Source organism: Saimiri boliviensis, chromosome 5 (genome assembly GCF_048565385.1).
Source record: "Saimiri boliviensis isolate mSaiBol1 chromosome 5, mSaiBol1.pri, whole genome shotgun sequence".
Taxonomy (NCBI): domain Eukaryota; kingdom Metazoa; phylum Chordata; class Mammalia; order Primates; family Cebidae; genus Saimiri; species Saimiri boliviensis.
In genome coordinates this window covers 128,719,188-128,734,119 of record NC_133453.1, presented here as the reverse complement: position 1 = coordinate 128,734,119, position 14,932 = coordinate 128,719,188, and the positions used below count along the sequence as shown (strand labels likewise).

The window sequence follows — 14,932 nt, the reverse complement described above, 5'->3', positions numbered from 1 at the left end:
GCTCTGGCAATCGGCTCACTTCCCCAAAGTGTTAGGATTACAATCATGAGCCAGCGCCCGGCCTATAGTTTGATTCTTTCAAATGCCTAGATTCAACAGCTACAAGTTTTTTGTTTTTTAAATTTAAATTTCTTTTTTCTTTTTTGGTCCCAGTGTTACTACCAAAGCAGTCAGAACTGGATTCATTCAGCTATATACAAGTGGATTGAGGTTCATTGATGAAATGGTTAAAGTGATTAAAGACTAAAGATGGAGAGGGGTTGAGGGAGATCAAAGATAGAGCCTAACTGGGTAGAGAAGGAAGAAAAGAACAGAGGTCAAGAGTAACTGGAATGTGAGTGACTGCTTGAAGAAACACCAAAGGTTGTGGCCAGAGAGTGGGATGTCTGAATTTACTATTTCAGATGTACGGCAATTCCACATCATGAAAGGCTATACAGTGTGGCCACGAGAAGGAATGGTGAAGGTTGCTGGAGGTAAAGAAGAAACTGGAAGCCTAAGTGTAGCTGGGTTGTCCACATGGCCACTGAGGCCATACAGTACAAAGGCTTGAGCAGAAGCAAGTGAGCCAGGTGTTAAACCAAAACCACATTTCCCTTCTTTGAAATCAGTGAAGAATTAAGGCACAAAAGCTGAACCAGCATTATATAGCAGTCATTTATAGAATCTGCTTTGGGTGAAGTCACAGCAGCCTCAGAGGTTTGGCAGTTGTCAAGGAAATAAAGGGGACATTTGTAACGGTGTTACGATGGCATCTGGCAAGTGGCCAGATGGGCGAGGAGAGAGTGGAGAGGTGCCCTGCAGCAAACCATGCGGCCTTTCCCACACGTGACTTGGGAGTAGGGGAATGAGGACTTCATTGTGCCAATGGGGAGGAGAAAAGCCATCTGCCCCACGTGCCACCAAACTGTGCACCTGACTGGTTTGTCCTGCCCACATCCCTGTCTCTGGGAGAGAGGCAGAGTGCGAAGACGTACTGCCTAACAGTGAGGGAAAACACAGAGGCTAAGATTCAAATGGCAGGAAACCCCTTGTAAATGTTTGTGGTGGTTCGCATATTATTTTATTTGAGACAGGATCTCACTACGTTGCTCAGGCTGGTCTCAAGCTCTTGGATTCAAGCAATGCTCCTGCCTCAGCTTCCTCAGCAGCTGTGTAACTACAGGCCTCATTTTATCTTCAGTTTTATATAGAGTTCCATTTAAAAACCTGCAATGGAGAAACAGGAAAAGTGGTTTTTAAAAGCACACAAACTAGGTGTATGTGAATAAATACATGGTGTAGCTCGGGCTGGTTGTTAGGGCTGGGACTGTGATGGTACCACCCTTCTTGTGAAGGATGTTTTTTTCTAATTCGGGGACAATTCCAGGTCTTGAATCTGGATGACTAGAAGAAGGAAGTAGAAAGTGGTTTGAAGAAGTACTAAAAAGTGGGACAATGTTTTAAATACATTACACGTAACATATCACATTGAAGACCTTGCTTTCTCTAATGTCTTACGAGCTTATCTATTCCAAGTTAAAAATAATTTTAAAAACACTGATAATGCAAGTAATCTCAATTTGTTGGGCAGATACTGGAATGTCACACTTTCTTAAAATATATTCTACAGTAAATACAGATTAGTCAAGCATATTTTTGGGTCTTACTGCAGAGTTTGAGAATGGTGACATAAATACTATTTTTGGACCCAGCAAAATATTTTCTCAACTCTGTAGTGTGGGAAATGTCAATGGGTTTAAACTCCACTTCCCACCACTTACTGAACTTTTTTTTTCCCCTCCCCAAGACAGGGTCTTGCTTTATCGCCCAGGCTGGAGTGCAGTGGTGCTATCATAACTCACTGTAATCTTGGACCCCTGGGCTCAAGCAATCCTCCCCTCAACCTCCCAAGCAGCTACAACTACAGGCACGTGCCACCACAACTTAGCTATATTTTCTTGTTTTTCAGAGACAGGGTCTCACTATGTTGCCTAGGCTGGTCTTGAACTCCTGGCCTCAAGTGATCCTTCTGCCTCAGCCTCTCAAAGTGCTGGAATTACAGGTGTGAGCCACCGTGCCCAGCCGGCTTTTTCTTTGCCCGTGAAATGGGTATTGTAACAGTACTTACCTCATATCAATGCTGTGAGAAACTAGTAAGAATGTCAAAAGGTAGGCTGGGTGCGGTGGCTCGCGCCTGTAATCCCAACACTTTGGAAGGCCAAGGTGGGCAGATCACGCGGTCAGGAGATTGAGACCATCCTGGCCAACACAGTGAAACCCCGTCCCTACTAAAATACAAAAAATAAAATAAAATAAAATAGCTGGGTGTGGTAGTGCACACCTGTAGACCCAGCTACTCATGAGGCTGAGGCAAGAGAATCGCTTGAACCTGGGAGGTGGAGACTGCAGTCAGCAGAGATCATACCACTGCACTCCAGCCTGGCAACACAACAAGACTGTCTCAAAAAAAAAAAAAAAAAAAAAAAAAAAGTAGTAAAGTACTTGTTGAAGAGCCTGGTACAAAATAGTCACTTGGGTAGTTACTACCAATAAACAGCTGTGAGATGACAGTCACACCCCAGTAAAGATTATTTCTTGGATTCTCCCACATTCTTCATTCTCCACCTCCTGAGATTAGAACAGGAGAGAAAAACCTGAGACCACAAAAAGAAGTGATCAAGAAACAAACGGCAGCAGTGGTTATCACTGCAGTTCCTATGAACTGCTTTAAGTCAGCAATGAGGCATTTTTATTTTGTATTGCATTACTCCCATAAAGTTAAACCTCAAGTAACTAGAACCTTTGTTCCAAAATGGTGTTTACAGTCGGGCACTGTGGCTCATGCCTGTAATCCCAGAACTCTGGTGAGGCTGAGGCGGGTGGATCACCTGAGGTCAGGAGTTTGAGACCAGCCTGGCCAACATGGTGAAACCCTGTCTCTACTAAAAATGCAAAATTTAGCAGGACGTGGTGGTGAGCACCTGTAATCCCAGCTACTCCAGACGCTGAGGCAGGAGAACTGCCTGAACTCAGGAGATGGAGGATGCAGTCAGCTGAGATGGTACCACTGTCCTCCAGCCTTGGCAACAGAGCAAGACTCCATCTCAGAAAACAAAAACAAAAAACCAAAATGGTGTTTATATTCACTTTTAGAAGAAAAAGACAAATGACAAAAAAAAAGAGTAATACATATATATTTATTTTTAAAAATTCCAGGGGATGTCCCAGTTAGTAAACAGTTCTGTTTCTTGTCCCTTCTAATGGCTACATGCAGTTTCAATTGTTCAGTACAACAGATGAGGCATTTGAAAGGCCTCCAACATCAAGAAACACTAACTCATCTCTGGCATATCATACTTTTTAAGGCAGAAGTATTTTCTGTCATGTTACTACAATGTTTACTGGTTAATTTTTAGTTAACCAGAACCAAATATCCCATAGATATTCCTTTTAACTGAGGTTTATAGCCATAAAAGCATTACCATAGAAAAATTTCCCTTTAGCAATTTCAAGAGACCTCAGTCACCAATATACTTCACTACCTTCTTGACAATATAAAGTGAAATATTACTTTAGATGAAAATTTTTAATATCCTATTTAGAAAAAATTATCTAAGTTGATACTTAAAAGAATTTTGATTTTTAATCACCTTCCACAATTTGATATACCTTAATTACACTTACATTGTTTGTAAGAGAATCACTTTCAAGGGAGAAAAATGAATGTTACTTATATTTAAAAATCTGCTTTATAAAAAAGTGTATAAATGTCAATCTGCCAGATATACATCCTATCCCCAACACAGCTGTAACAGTGACTAATGGGGTCATGACCATGAAGCAAATTTACTTCCCAGATAGAGATGTGTAGGTGGCAGAAAGTGTATTTTTCAGCAGGAGTGATTCTGTTAGATCTCTTTACAATATCAGAGCAGTTGTTAGAAATGTTAGTATTTTATTTGGTTTCTTGCTGTACAGGATTATCACAATGTTGACGTGATGTCTGTTCACCCAGTCGTCATCACCATCATCATCTCAATCTTGGGAATTATCAACAGCATCCTCCACACAGCAAGACAGGTATAGTGGTGCAGCTTAGTGACAGAATCCAGTCTTAGATCCTGTTTACATCACATTATTGTGAATTTACACAAATTCCATTATAACTTTAAAACTGTACTACGTAACAATTACTATACTACTACAAAATATTCTTTTCTGTAAGTGCACTGAAAATTTTCTTGGGCATTTCATTAGGCCTCTTTCAGCACAATTCCAAATGCCAACAACCAGATATTTTAAACCCCCAAATATAAAGTCAGCTTCTTAATTTTCTGAAATTAGTTATTTGAGTTAATAGGAATTCTGCAGAAATACTGACTCATCTCTTTTCATTCAACCTTCAAAATAGGTAAGCCAATTTGCCCATCTCATCTAACCTTCAAAATGGTTACAACAAAAATGAACCCAAACTAGCTATATATAACAAGAATCTTTCAATTCCAAAACTATTGAAAGACCCTAAGTCAGCCAACCTATGAAATTATACAAGATGAAGCTGAAATAGCTGTGCTTTTTTTTAAACCGTTAAACCCAGTTCTTTTCCCATAAGGTTATAAGAAAATGGAAAACCTGTTTTTAAATCATGCAAAGATTTAAACATTTTTCTATCTCCTCTAAGAAACTGTTTCTTATCTTACACTTATAAATATTGACAACACTCAAACTACTTTTTTGTGGCCAGTTACTTATGTTTTTGACACTAGATTGTAGGGTACTATTTAGCCAAGATGTATTACAATGCTAAATTATGTATAAAATATGATTTCTGGAATTTGTCCATCTTCTATTGAAGTGCCATTATTATTGCCAGGAGAACTAAAAAAGAAGAAAACAGTCTTGCTAGCAGCAGGTGTCTCATGCACTACTTTCTTCAATCCTTTTGTGCCATAGTGGGAATCTGGACCCTAAATGGGAATAAAAGGTTCCTTAGTAATTTTCATTTAATAAGCACTCAATGTATTGTGGTATTTTAATTAATGTTCTATTATATTTCATTATCATTCCTATATACAATTTTATGCTGTCATTTAGAGAAAAATGATGTTTTTACCAAAAAACTAATTAATGAATAAAAATACTGAACACAGAGCCCAGATATTAGAAAACAGTGAAAAGATTTTTACAAAAATAACTTATTTTCTGCCAAACATTCAACTGCTTACTGAAACAAAAGGCTACTTCTTAGGAAGAGCTATTTCTTTCAGAATAGAGCTGTGGAAAGAAGCACTTCTCTTCTTAAGGCAGTGGAGTATTTCCGCTCCCAGTTTCTTTTCTCCCCTCTTTATAAATGGCTCAGCTGTCCATGACTCTCAGCTAAAACACGCTTTCTGCAACATTCAAGAGGAGACCATCTGGAACATCCTGCATGACTCTTACTTTGAGTGTTGCGCATGCTGTGTAGCACACGTTGGGCAGGATCTCTATGGGTTCCTTAAACATGACCCTGAATGTGTTAGCCGTCCCATCACAACTAAAGCCGGTATCATTTTGTCCCAGGGTTTGTTTTTTTTCATATTCAATGATCTGTAATTTTTAAGAGACAAGTTACATTTAAGTTAAACCAAATGAAGCAAACTATAGAAAATAATATGAAGCCCTTAGGAATCTCTGTGTTCTTTTTTTTTTTTTTTTTTTGAGACAGACTCTTGCTCTGTTGCCCATTCTAAAGTGCAGTGGTGTGATCTTGGCTCACTGAAACCTCCACTTCCCAGGTTCAAGCAATTCTTGTGCCTCAGCCTCCTGAGTAGCTGGGATTACAGGTACATGCCACCACATCCAGCTAACTTTTTTGTATTTTTAGTAGAGGTAAGGTTTCGCCATGTTGGCCAGGCTGGTCTCCAACTCCTGGTCTCAAGTGATCTGCCCACCTCAGTCTCTCAAAGTTCTGGGATTATAGACAAGAGCCACTGTGCCTGGCCTGTTTCTACTATTTGACTCATAGTATTTGTAATTCATCATTTTAATGTGTCTATAATCCTGATGCCCTCCCTCACTTTGTACACAAGGAGTCTGGTGTCTTCTGTAATACATAATGTAGGAGTAAGGTTCCACAATCAGAGAGGCTGACAGTGGGAACTTGCACCTTCCTGGGTCTGCCGATTATCCAGTGTACTTAAGTGGGTTCATGGCGTCTATTGAATAGGATCTTCTTTTTTTTTTTTTTTTTTTTTTTTGAGACGGAGTTTCGCTCTTGTTACCCAGGCTGGAGTGCAATGGCGCGATCTCGGCTCACCGCAACCTCCGCCTCCTGGGTTCAGGCAATTCTCCTGCCTCAGCCTCCTGAGTAGCTGGGATTACAGGCACACGCCACTATGCCCAGCTAATCTTTTGTATTTTTAGTAGAGACGGGGTTTCACCATGTTGACCATGGTTGGTCTCGATCTCTCGACCTCGTGATCCACCCGCCTCGGCCTCCCAAAGTGCTGGGATTACAGGCTTGAGCCACCGCGCCCGGCCGAATAGGATCTTAACAATAGTTTTAAAAAGTATATAAAGTACAGTGGGGACTGACTGTGAAATCCTATATATTCTTCAGAGGTTCGCTAACGTTTTTCTGTACTTAAAATACATGGAAACAAAATTTTCTGACCTGTTGAAAAATCTTTCACATAGGCCAGGCACAGTGGCTTATGCCTGTAATCCCAGCACTTTGGGAGGCTCAGGCGGGTGGATCACCTGAAGTCAAGAGTTCAAAACCAACCAGTCTGGCCAACATGGTGAAACCCTGTGTCTACCAAAAATACAAAAATTAGCAAAGAGTGGTGGAGCATGCCTATAATCCCAGCTACTCAGGAGGCTGAGGCAGGAGAATCGCTTGAACCCAGGTGGTGGATCGAGATCATGCCATTGTACTCCAGCCTAGGCAACAGAGTGAAACTGCATCTCAAAAAAAAAAAAAAAAAAAAAAAATCTGTCAAATAATTTCAGTTTAAAATTTATTTATTAAAATATTAATAAAACTTTCTGGCTGGGCACAGTGGCTCATACCTGTAATCCCAGCACTTTGGGAGGCCTAGGTGGGTGGATCACTTGAGGTTAGGGGTTCAAGACCAGCCTGGTCAACATGGTGAAACCCCATCTCTACTAAAAATACAAAAATTAGCTGGATGTGGTGGCACACCCTGTAATCTCAGCTACTTAGGAGGTTGAGACACAGTAATCACTTAACCCGGGAGATGGAGGTTGCAGTGAGCAGAGATTGTGTCATTGCATGCCAGCCTGGGTGACAGACTCTGTCTCAAAAAAAGAAAAATTAATATAACTTTTTTTTTTTTTTTTTTTTTTGAGACGGAGTTTCGCCCTTGTTACCCAGGCTGGAGTGCAATGGCACGATCTCGGCTCACCACAACCTCTGCCTCCTGGGTTCAAGCAATTCTCCTGCCTCAGCCTCCTGAGTAGCTGGGATTACAGGCACGTGCCACCATGCCCAGCTAATTTTTTGTATCTTTAGTAGAGACGGGGTTTCACCATGTTGACCAGGATGGTCTCGATCTCTCGACCTTGTGATCCACCCGCCTCGGCCTCCCAAAGTGCTGGGATTACCGGCTTGATCCACCGTGCCCGGCCCCAATATAACTTTCTAATTGGCTTCTAAGTACAACAAACTGACACAAATGATGTAAATTTAGCAGCTGAATTTCACTATAAACTTTAGTGTACAGCATTAGAAAATAAGTAGAATAATTTTGTTGACACAGCCAATAATGCGATTCTCCCATTTGGAGGATGCGATCATCTTTCTGAGGTAGTATGGTATCTTTTTCTGCTGTAGTCAAGCCAGATGTTTGAACTGTTGTATCACAAAACAGAAAACCAGAATTTTGAAAACTAACAACGCATTTTGATCACAAAGTTAACCGAAGTTTTTATTATTAAGGATTAACAGGCTGAGCACAATGGCTCACGCCTGTAATCCCAGCACTTTAGGAGGCTGAGGTGGGCAGATCACGAGGTCAGGAGTTCGAGACCAGCCTGACCAACATGGTGAAACTCTGTCTCTACTAAAATTACAAAAATTAGCCAGATGTGGTAGCACACGCCTGTAATCCCAGCTACTTGGGAGGCTGAGGCAGGAGAACTGCTTGTACCCAGGAGGAAGAGGTTGCAGTGCGCCAAGATCACACCACTGCACTCTAGCCTGGGTGACAGAGCAAGACTCCATATCAAAAAAAAAGAGAGAGAATAGATTAATAACATTTTAGAGATGGTGGGTTCTGTTAATAAACAAAAATGTGAAACAGTGTACTTTCTCATATTTTTCATGTTTCAATTTATACATAAAATGTGCAGTATTGCATATGTAAGTTTATAAATAAAAATATATGGATGTGTTTTAAAAAATAATTTTACTAATTGGGGCATGCAATCAAAAGTGTAAAGAACACTGGTTTATTAATAAGAAAAGGAAGGAGACAGGTATTTAACTTTCCTCCAAATCAGGGAGTAGTGCCCTATCTGAAAGAACTACATGATTGAGAAAGCCTAAAGAATGAAGAGGGGCCTCATGCCTGTAAACCCAATGCTGTGGGAGGCTGAGGCAGGAAGATCACTTGAGCCTAGGAGCTCAAGACCATCCTGGGCAACACAGAGAGACAAGAAAAAAAAAAAAAAAGAAAGAAAGAAAAGCCTGGGCACGGTGGCTCACACCTGTAATCCCAGCACTTTGGGAGGCTGAGGCGGGCAGATCACAAGGTCAGGAGATCAAGACCATCCTGGCTAACATGGTGAAACCCCATCTTTACTAAAAGTACAAAAAATTAGCTGGGCATGTTGGCAGGCACCTGTAATCCCAGCTACTCAGGAGGCCAAGGCAGAAGAACTGCTTGAACCTAGGAGGCAGAGGTTGCAGTGAGCCAAGATCACGCCACTGCACTCCAGCATGGGCGACAGAGCGAGACTCTGTCTCAAAAAGAAAAAAAAAAAAAGAAAAAGAAAAAAGAAAAATTAGTTGGGCAAGATGGCTCAGGCCTGTGGTCCTAGCTACTTGGCAGGCTGAGGTGGGAGGATTGCTTGAGTTTGGATGGTTGAGGCTACAGTGAACTGTGCTCACACCACTGCCCTTCAGCTTGGGTGACAAAGTGAGACCCTGTCTCAAAAAAAAGTAACGAAGAGTAAACCAGGGTCTGCCAGACCCTCGGAAGTCATGGGATGTTCACACCTGTTACAAGAAATTTAGACAGTTTCAGTCCTAGAGTGGATGGTGCCATGAAAAAGGTAGGAGGATGTTTTAAGACTCACAGCAGCAAGTACTAATAGAAGGGATTCCTGGACAAAGGAGAGCTCCTTATATGATAATACTTTTGTGAAAGACCCCAATTTTCTGCAACCAGACTAAAAAGTTTGAAACAACTCTAAAACAGAATTCTCTATGCTTACAATGCTAATAGACCTTCTGACTCCTTTGATAATTATATTGAAATTTAAATTCTGTCAGAACAGTATCTTATTGTAAAGTTATCTGTTTGTTATATTTCAATATGATATATGGTGGGGAGGAAACTGTACCTGTATATTCACTTGATAATCAGTAGGGCCATGAATAGATCCATATAAGCCAAATCCAACTATAGAAATCCTTCTATTAACTGTGAACCTGAGAGAAAGAAGCCAAAAATAAAATAACATAATTAATCCCATGTGTTCATATTCTGAAGGTTTATAATTTTTTTTAAGTGCCACCTGGAACACCCAGTTTTGCTTATAAAAAGAAAAACAAATTAGATATCCTCAGAAATGTCATCTGTTTGCTTACCAAAAAACTTACTTTCTAGAGTAAATTTGAACTTAACAGGAACCTAAGAACTCGTTTTGTAAAAGCATTTAACCTCAATACCCATTTTTGTTGTAATAATTTTAGTGCTACATGAGTCCAAATATTTGTATATCTTTTTCATGAATGCAGACATGTCAGCCATTAGGACTGAAGCCCAGCATCTCAAACTGATAATTATCAATTAAAAAAACACTTACTAAGGGCCTATCATATTTAGGTACTAGGCTTGGCACTGCAGAAATAATCAAGTGATTCTCCTGCCTCATCCTCCTGAGTAGCTGGGACTACAGGCTTGTGCCACTATGCCTGGCTAATTTTTTGTATTTTTAGTAAAGACAGGGTTTCACCATGTTAGCCAGGATGGTCTCGATCTCCTCACCCCTATGATCTGCCCACCTCAGCCTCCCAAAGTGCTGGAATTACAGGCATCAGCCACCATGCTCAGCCCCCAATTCACTATATTTAACTAATCCCTTGTTGGATAATCTAGGTTATTTGCAGTTTTTATTATTAAATAATAATGGCATGATGAACAATCTTATAGTTAAACCATTTTATGAAGCCTTGTTTTCTTTGGAATAGATTCCTAGAAGTAGAATTGCTGATGAAAATAAAAGGCACATTCTTTAAAAAAATTTATTTTTATTTTTTTACTTAGACAAGGTCTTGCTCTGTCACCCAAACTGGAGAGCAGTGCTGCGATCATGCAGCCTCAACCTTCTGGGCTCAGGTGATCCTCCTGCCTCAGCCTCCTGATTATCTGGGACCAAAGGTACATGCCACTACATGCAGCTAATTTTTTAAAAAATATTATTTGTAGAGACAGGTTCTCACTATGTTGCCAAGGCTGATCTTGAACTCCTGGGTTCAAGCAATCTTCCTACCTTGGTCTTCCAAAGTGTTTTGATTACAGGCGTGAGCCACTACACCCAGCCAAAAGGCACAGTCTTAATGCTTTAGGTAAACATTGTCAAGTTGCTTTCTGGAAAGATAACATTTTATAACCCATAAAGTATAAGGATCGTTTTTCTCTCACTCTTATCAACCATGAGTATTTTTCATTTCCTTTTGCCTTGGAGAAACTGATATTGACAAATTACATTTATACTTTATTATTAGTTGACACAGGATCTCACTTTGTCACCCAGTCTGGAGTGCAATGGCACGATCTCTGCTTGTTGCAGCCTCAACCTCCCAGGTTCAAGCAATCATCCCACCTCAGTCCCCCAAAGTAGCTGGGACTAGAGGCACACAGTACCATGCCGAGCTAATTTTTGTGTCTTTTTGTAGAGATGGGGTTTTGCCATGTTGCCCAGGCTGGTCTTGAACTCCTGAGCTCAACAGATCCACCCACCTCAGACTCCCAAGGTGCCTGGATTACAGGCATGAGCCACTGTGCCCAGCCTATTTATTTGATTATTAATGAGGTACAACATTTGCTCATATGCTTACTGCCCACTGGATTTTCTCTCTAATGAAATACCCAACTCATGTTCTTTTCTCATTTTTCTTTACAGATCAGTTTGTCTTTTTAATGTAGATCTGAAAGATCACATTATATATAGATGATAGTTACTTATGCTTTGTTGGCAATATCCTTTATAATAAGTTTCCCATTTGTCATTAACCATAAAGTTAAACTTTATGGTGATTTTGTACTTAAAAGTTTTGAATTATCTGTTTTCAAAATTATGATATATGCCAAGTTTAGAGAGGACTACCTCATCCTCAGAGTACATAAACATTCACCTGTTCCAGCACTTTCATGGCTTCTGTTTTGTTTAATGTTAAAATTGTTATTTAAATGAATACTGACATATCAGATCAGTAAGGATCTAACTTAATTTTCCCGGTGGTTAATCCTTCCCTCGCTTTTATCTTATTATTTTTTGAGACAGGGTCTTGCTCTGTTGCCCAGGCTGGAGTGCAGTGGTGAGATCACAGCTCACTGCAGCCTCAACCTCCCAAGTTTAAGCGATCCTCCTTCCTTGGCATCTTGAGTAGCTGGGATTACGGCTGCATGCCACCACGCCTGACTAATTTTTGTATTTTTTGAAGAGATGGAGTTTCACCATGCTGCCCAGGCTGTTCTCAAACTCCTGGGCTCGAGTGAGCCACCCACTTCAGCCTCCCAAAGTGCTGGGATTATAGGTGTGAGCCAGTACACCTTGCCATATCATTTTCTAAATGTTCATTTATATTAGGTCAGTTTCTGACATCTATAGTCTGTTCCATACAGCACTAACTTCCTATAGCTTTACAATACTTTGTCATGTCATCTGTATTACTATTATTAAAAGAGAAACAGGGGCCGGGCATGGTGGCTCATGCCTGTAATCCCAGTACTTTGGGAGGCCAAGGTGGGTGAATCACTTGAAGTCAGGAATTCGAGACCAGCCTGGGAAACATGGTGAAACCCTGTCTCTACTAAAAAGACAAAAATTAGCCTGGCATGGTGGTGCACTCCTGTAATTCCAGCTACTTGGGAGGCTGGGGCAGGAGAATCACTTGAACCTAGGAGGCAGAGGTTGCACTGAGCCAAGATCGTGCCACTGCACTTCAGCCTGGGCAACAGAGTAAGACTCTCTCTCAAAATAAAATAAAATAAAATAAAAAAAGAGAAACATGTACTCTTCCAAATTAAATATTAAGAATTTTGCTGGCTAGGCGCAGTTGCTCACGCGTCTAATTCTAGTACTTTGAGAGGCTGAGGCAGGCAGATCACCTGAGGTCAGGAGTTCATGACCAGCTTGAACAACATGGTGAAACCCCTTCTCTACTAAAAATACAAAAAGTTAGCTGGGCATGCTGGCACACGCCTGTAGTCCCACCTACAAGAGAGACTGAGGAAGGAGAATTGTTTGAAGCCTGGTGGTGGAGGTTGCAGTGAGCCAAGATCATGCCACTGCACTCCAGCTTGGGCAACAAGAGTGGAACTCTGTCTCAAAAAAAAAGAAAAAAGAAAAAAATTAGCCAGGTGTGGTGGCACATTCCTGTAATCTCAGCTACCTGGGAGGCTGAGGTAGGAGAACTGCTTGAATCCGGGAGGTGGAGGTTGCAGTGAGCCGAGATCACGCCACTGCACTCCAGCCTGGGCAACAAGAGCAAAACTCTATCTCAAAACAAACACCTCATTCTAGTATATTCTATTTTCTTTATTGCGCAAAACAGAAAACAGAGTTCGGAAGTGTTAAGTGGCTTGTTTGAGGCTGCCCCACTAAGAGGTGCCAGAGCTGGGATTCAAGCCCCACTCAACCTGCCAAAGAGCCAGAGTTTCTTGCACCCCACTGCATTGTCCCTCCCTGTCTCCACCTCTGTAGAAGAGCTGAAACAGGAAAGTAGAGCCTTGCCTTGTTCAGCTGCAGCTGGAAACGTGCTGGTCTGGCAACTAAAGTCTTTGCTGAAAAAGACTAAGAAAGTGCCCCAAGTATTGACTTTACAGGTTACAGATAAATTTCAGCCAGTAGGCAAGTTCAGAAATACAAACACCTTGAATAGGATCAACTACATATACTCTTTTATCTGGAACTTTTAAAGAAAACGTACGTGGCAGCAATGCTGCTCATGGCATTTAAGAGATAACATGCCTATACTGTGCAGGTGAAACTGCCTCATCGTGCTGATACATGTATGTACAGCAACTGACTACTTCAGTTTGTCTTCTGCCTGTCCTGCCCAAAGTCTATGTATTGAACTACATATTTTACTATCAATTACATTTATTTCTCCTTTATAACTAGATCACTTATCAATTAAATAATGTATAAAGCATATTATCTATGAATTACATTTCAGGTTAGTAAAGTGGGAATTACAAAATATTTATTTAAAAAGAACTGGGTTTGATAGAGTTTGAACTATTAATGTACATAATGCCATTAGCAAATTGTCAGAATTATAGTAACACTCCTGAAAACAGCATGGATAGTCTGAATCTCTATCTTGAGGCTTCAATAGTTTATCATGTAAACAAGTATTTTTCTAGGCCTAACCTAGTTAAGAATTATATTGGGAATGAAGGTGAAATTTTATCAAAAGCCTTTCTGACCTCTATTGAAATCAAATTGTTTTTCTTCTTTGATCTTTTGTGAGAATTACACGAATACATTTCCCAACACTGAGCCATTCTTTCAATCTCTAAATAAACTGCTCATCCAGTGTTATTCTTCTAAGTACAGATTCAATACCCTAATGTTTTACACAAAATTTCTTCTTGATACTGAGATTGATCTAGAATTTTTTTGTCTTGTCTGATTCCTATATAAAGGTTATGCTTCCTTCAATAATTAATCAAGAAATATTTTGTTCTTTTAATGCTCTAGGAAGCTATCTGTTCCTTGAAGATTTGACAAAACTCACCTGTAAAAACCACCTTGTGAAGGGACAGTTCTTTGATAACTTTTAATTCCTTCCATGGTAATTGGTCTATTCAGGCTTTCTTCTTCAGTCAATTTTGATAATTTATATTTGCCTATAAAATGATCCATTCCATCAATATGTTCAATTTATTAGTACAGAATAAACCCAGAATGAAAATAAAAATGTCAGCATATAATTTATATTCCCCTTTTTACCTCTAAATATGAATGTTTATTACTTTTGCCAGAGGTTTATTTATTTTATTCGTCTTTTAAAGAAACCAGCTTACGGGTCGGGCACGGTGGCTCACACCTGTAATCCCAGCACTTTGGGAGGCCGAGGCAGGTGGATCAGGAGGTCAAGAGATCGAGACCATCCTGGTCAACATGGTGAAACCCCGTCTCTACTAAAAATACTAAAAATTAGCTGGGCATGGTGGTGCGTGCCTGTAGTCCCAGCTACTCAGGAGGCTAAGGCAGGAGAATTGCCTGAACCCAGGAGGTGGAGGTTGCGGTGAGCCGAAGCCACGCCATTGCACTCCAGCCTGGGTAACAAGAGCTAAACTCCATCTCAAAAAAAAGAAAAAAAAAAAAAAAAGAAACCAGCTTATGGATTTATCAATGCTACTATTTTTAATTCCTTAATTTCTACACTTATCTATTTACTTTCTCTTCTTACAGTTATTTTGCTATTCGTTTTCTAGCTACTTGGGCTGAATGCTTAAATCACTTATTTCTACCCTATTTACTAAAAGTA

General features: G+C 40.3%; 1 protein-coding gene across 1 annotated transcript in view; it reads right to left on the bottom strand.

The window, feature by feature from the left end:
• Positions 1-3,160: 3,160 nt before the first annotated feature.
• Positions 3,161-14,932, bottom strand: part of BTBD1 (BTB domain containing 1) — a 51,186-nt gene continuing 39,414 nt past the window's right edge. The window contains exons 6-8 of the mRNA XM_039480054.2: positions 9,550-9,637; positions 5,422-5,568; positions 3,161-4,949 (exon numbers count right to left, since the gene is read on the bottom strand). Coding sequence (XP_039335988.1) covers positions 4,791-4,949; positions 5,422-5,568; positions 9,550-9,637 — 394 coding nt within the window. The 3' untranslated portion in view covers positions 3,161-4,790. The remainder of the gene's footprint in view (positions 4,950-5,421; positions 5,569-9,549; positions 9,638-14,932) is intronic.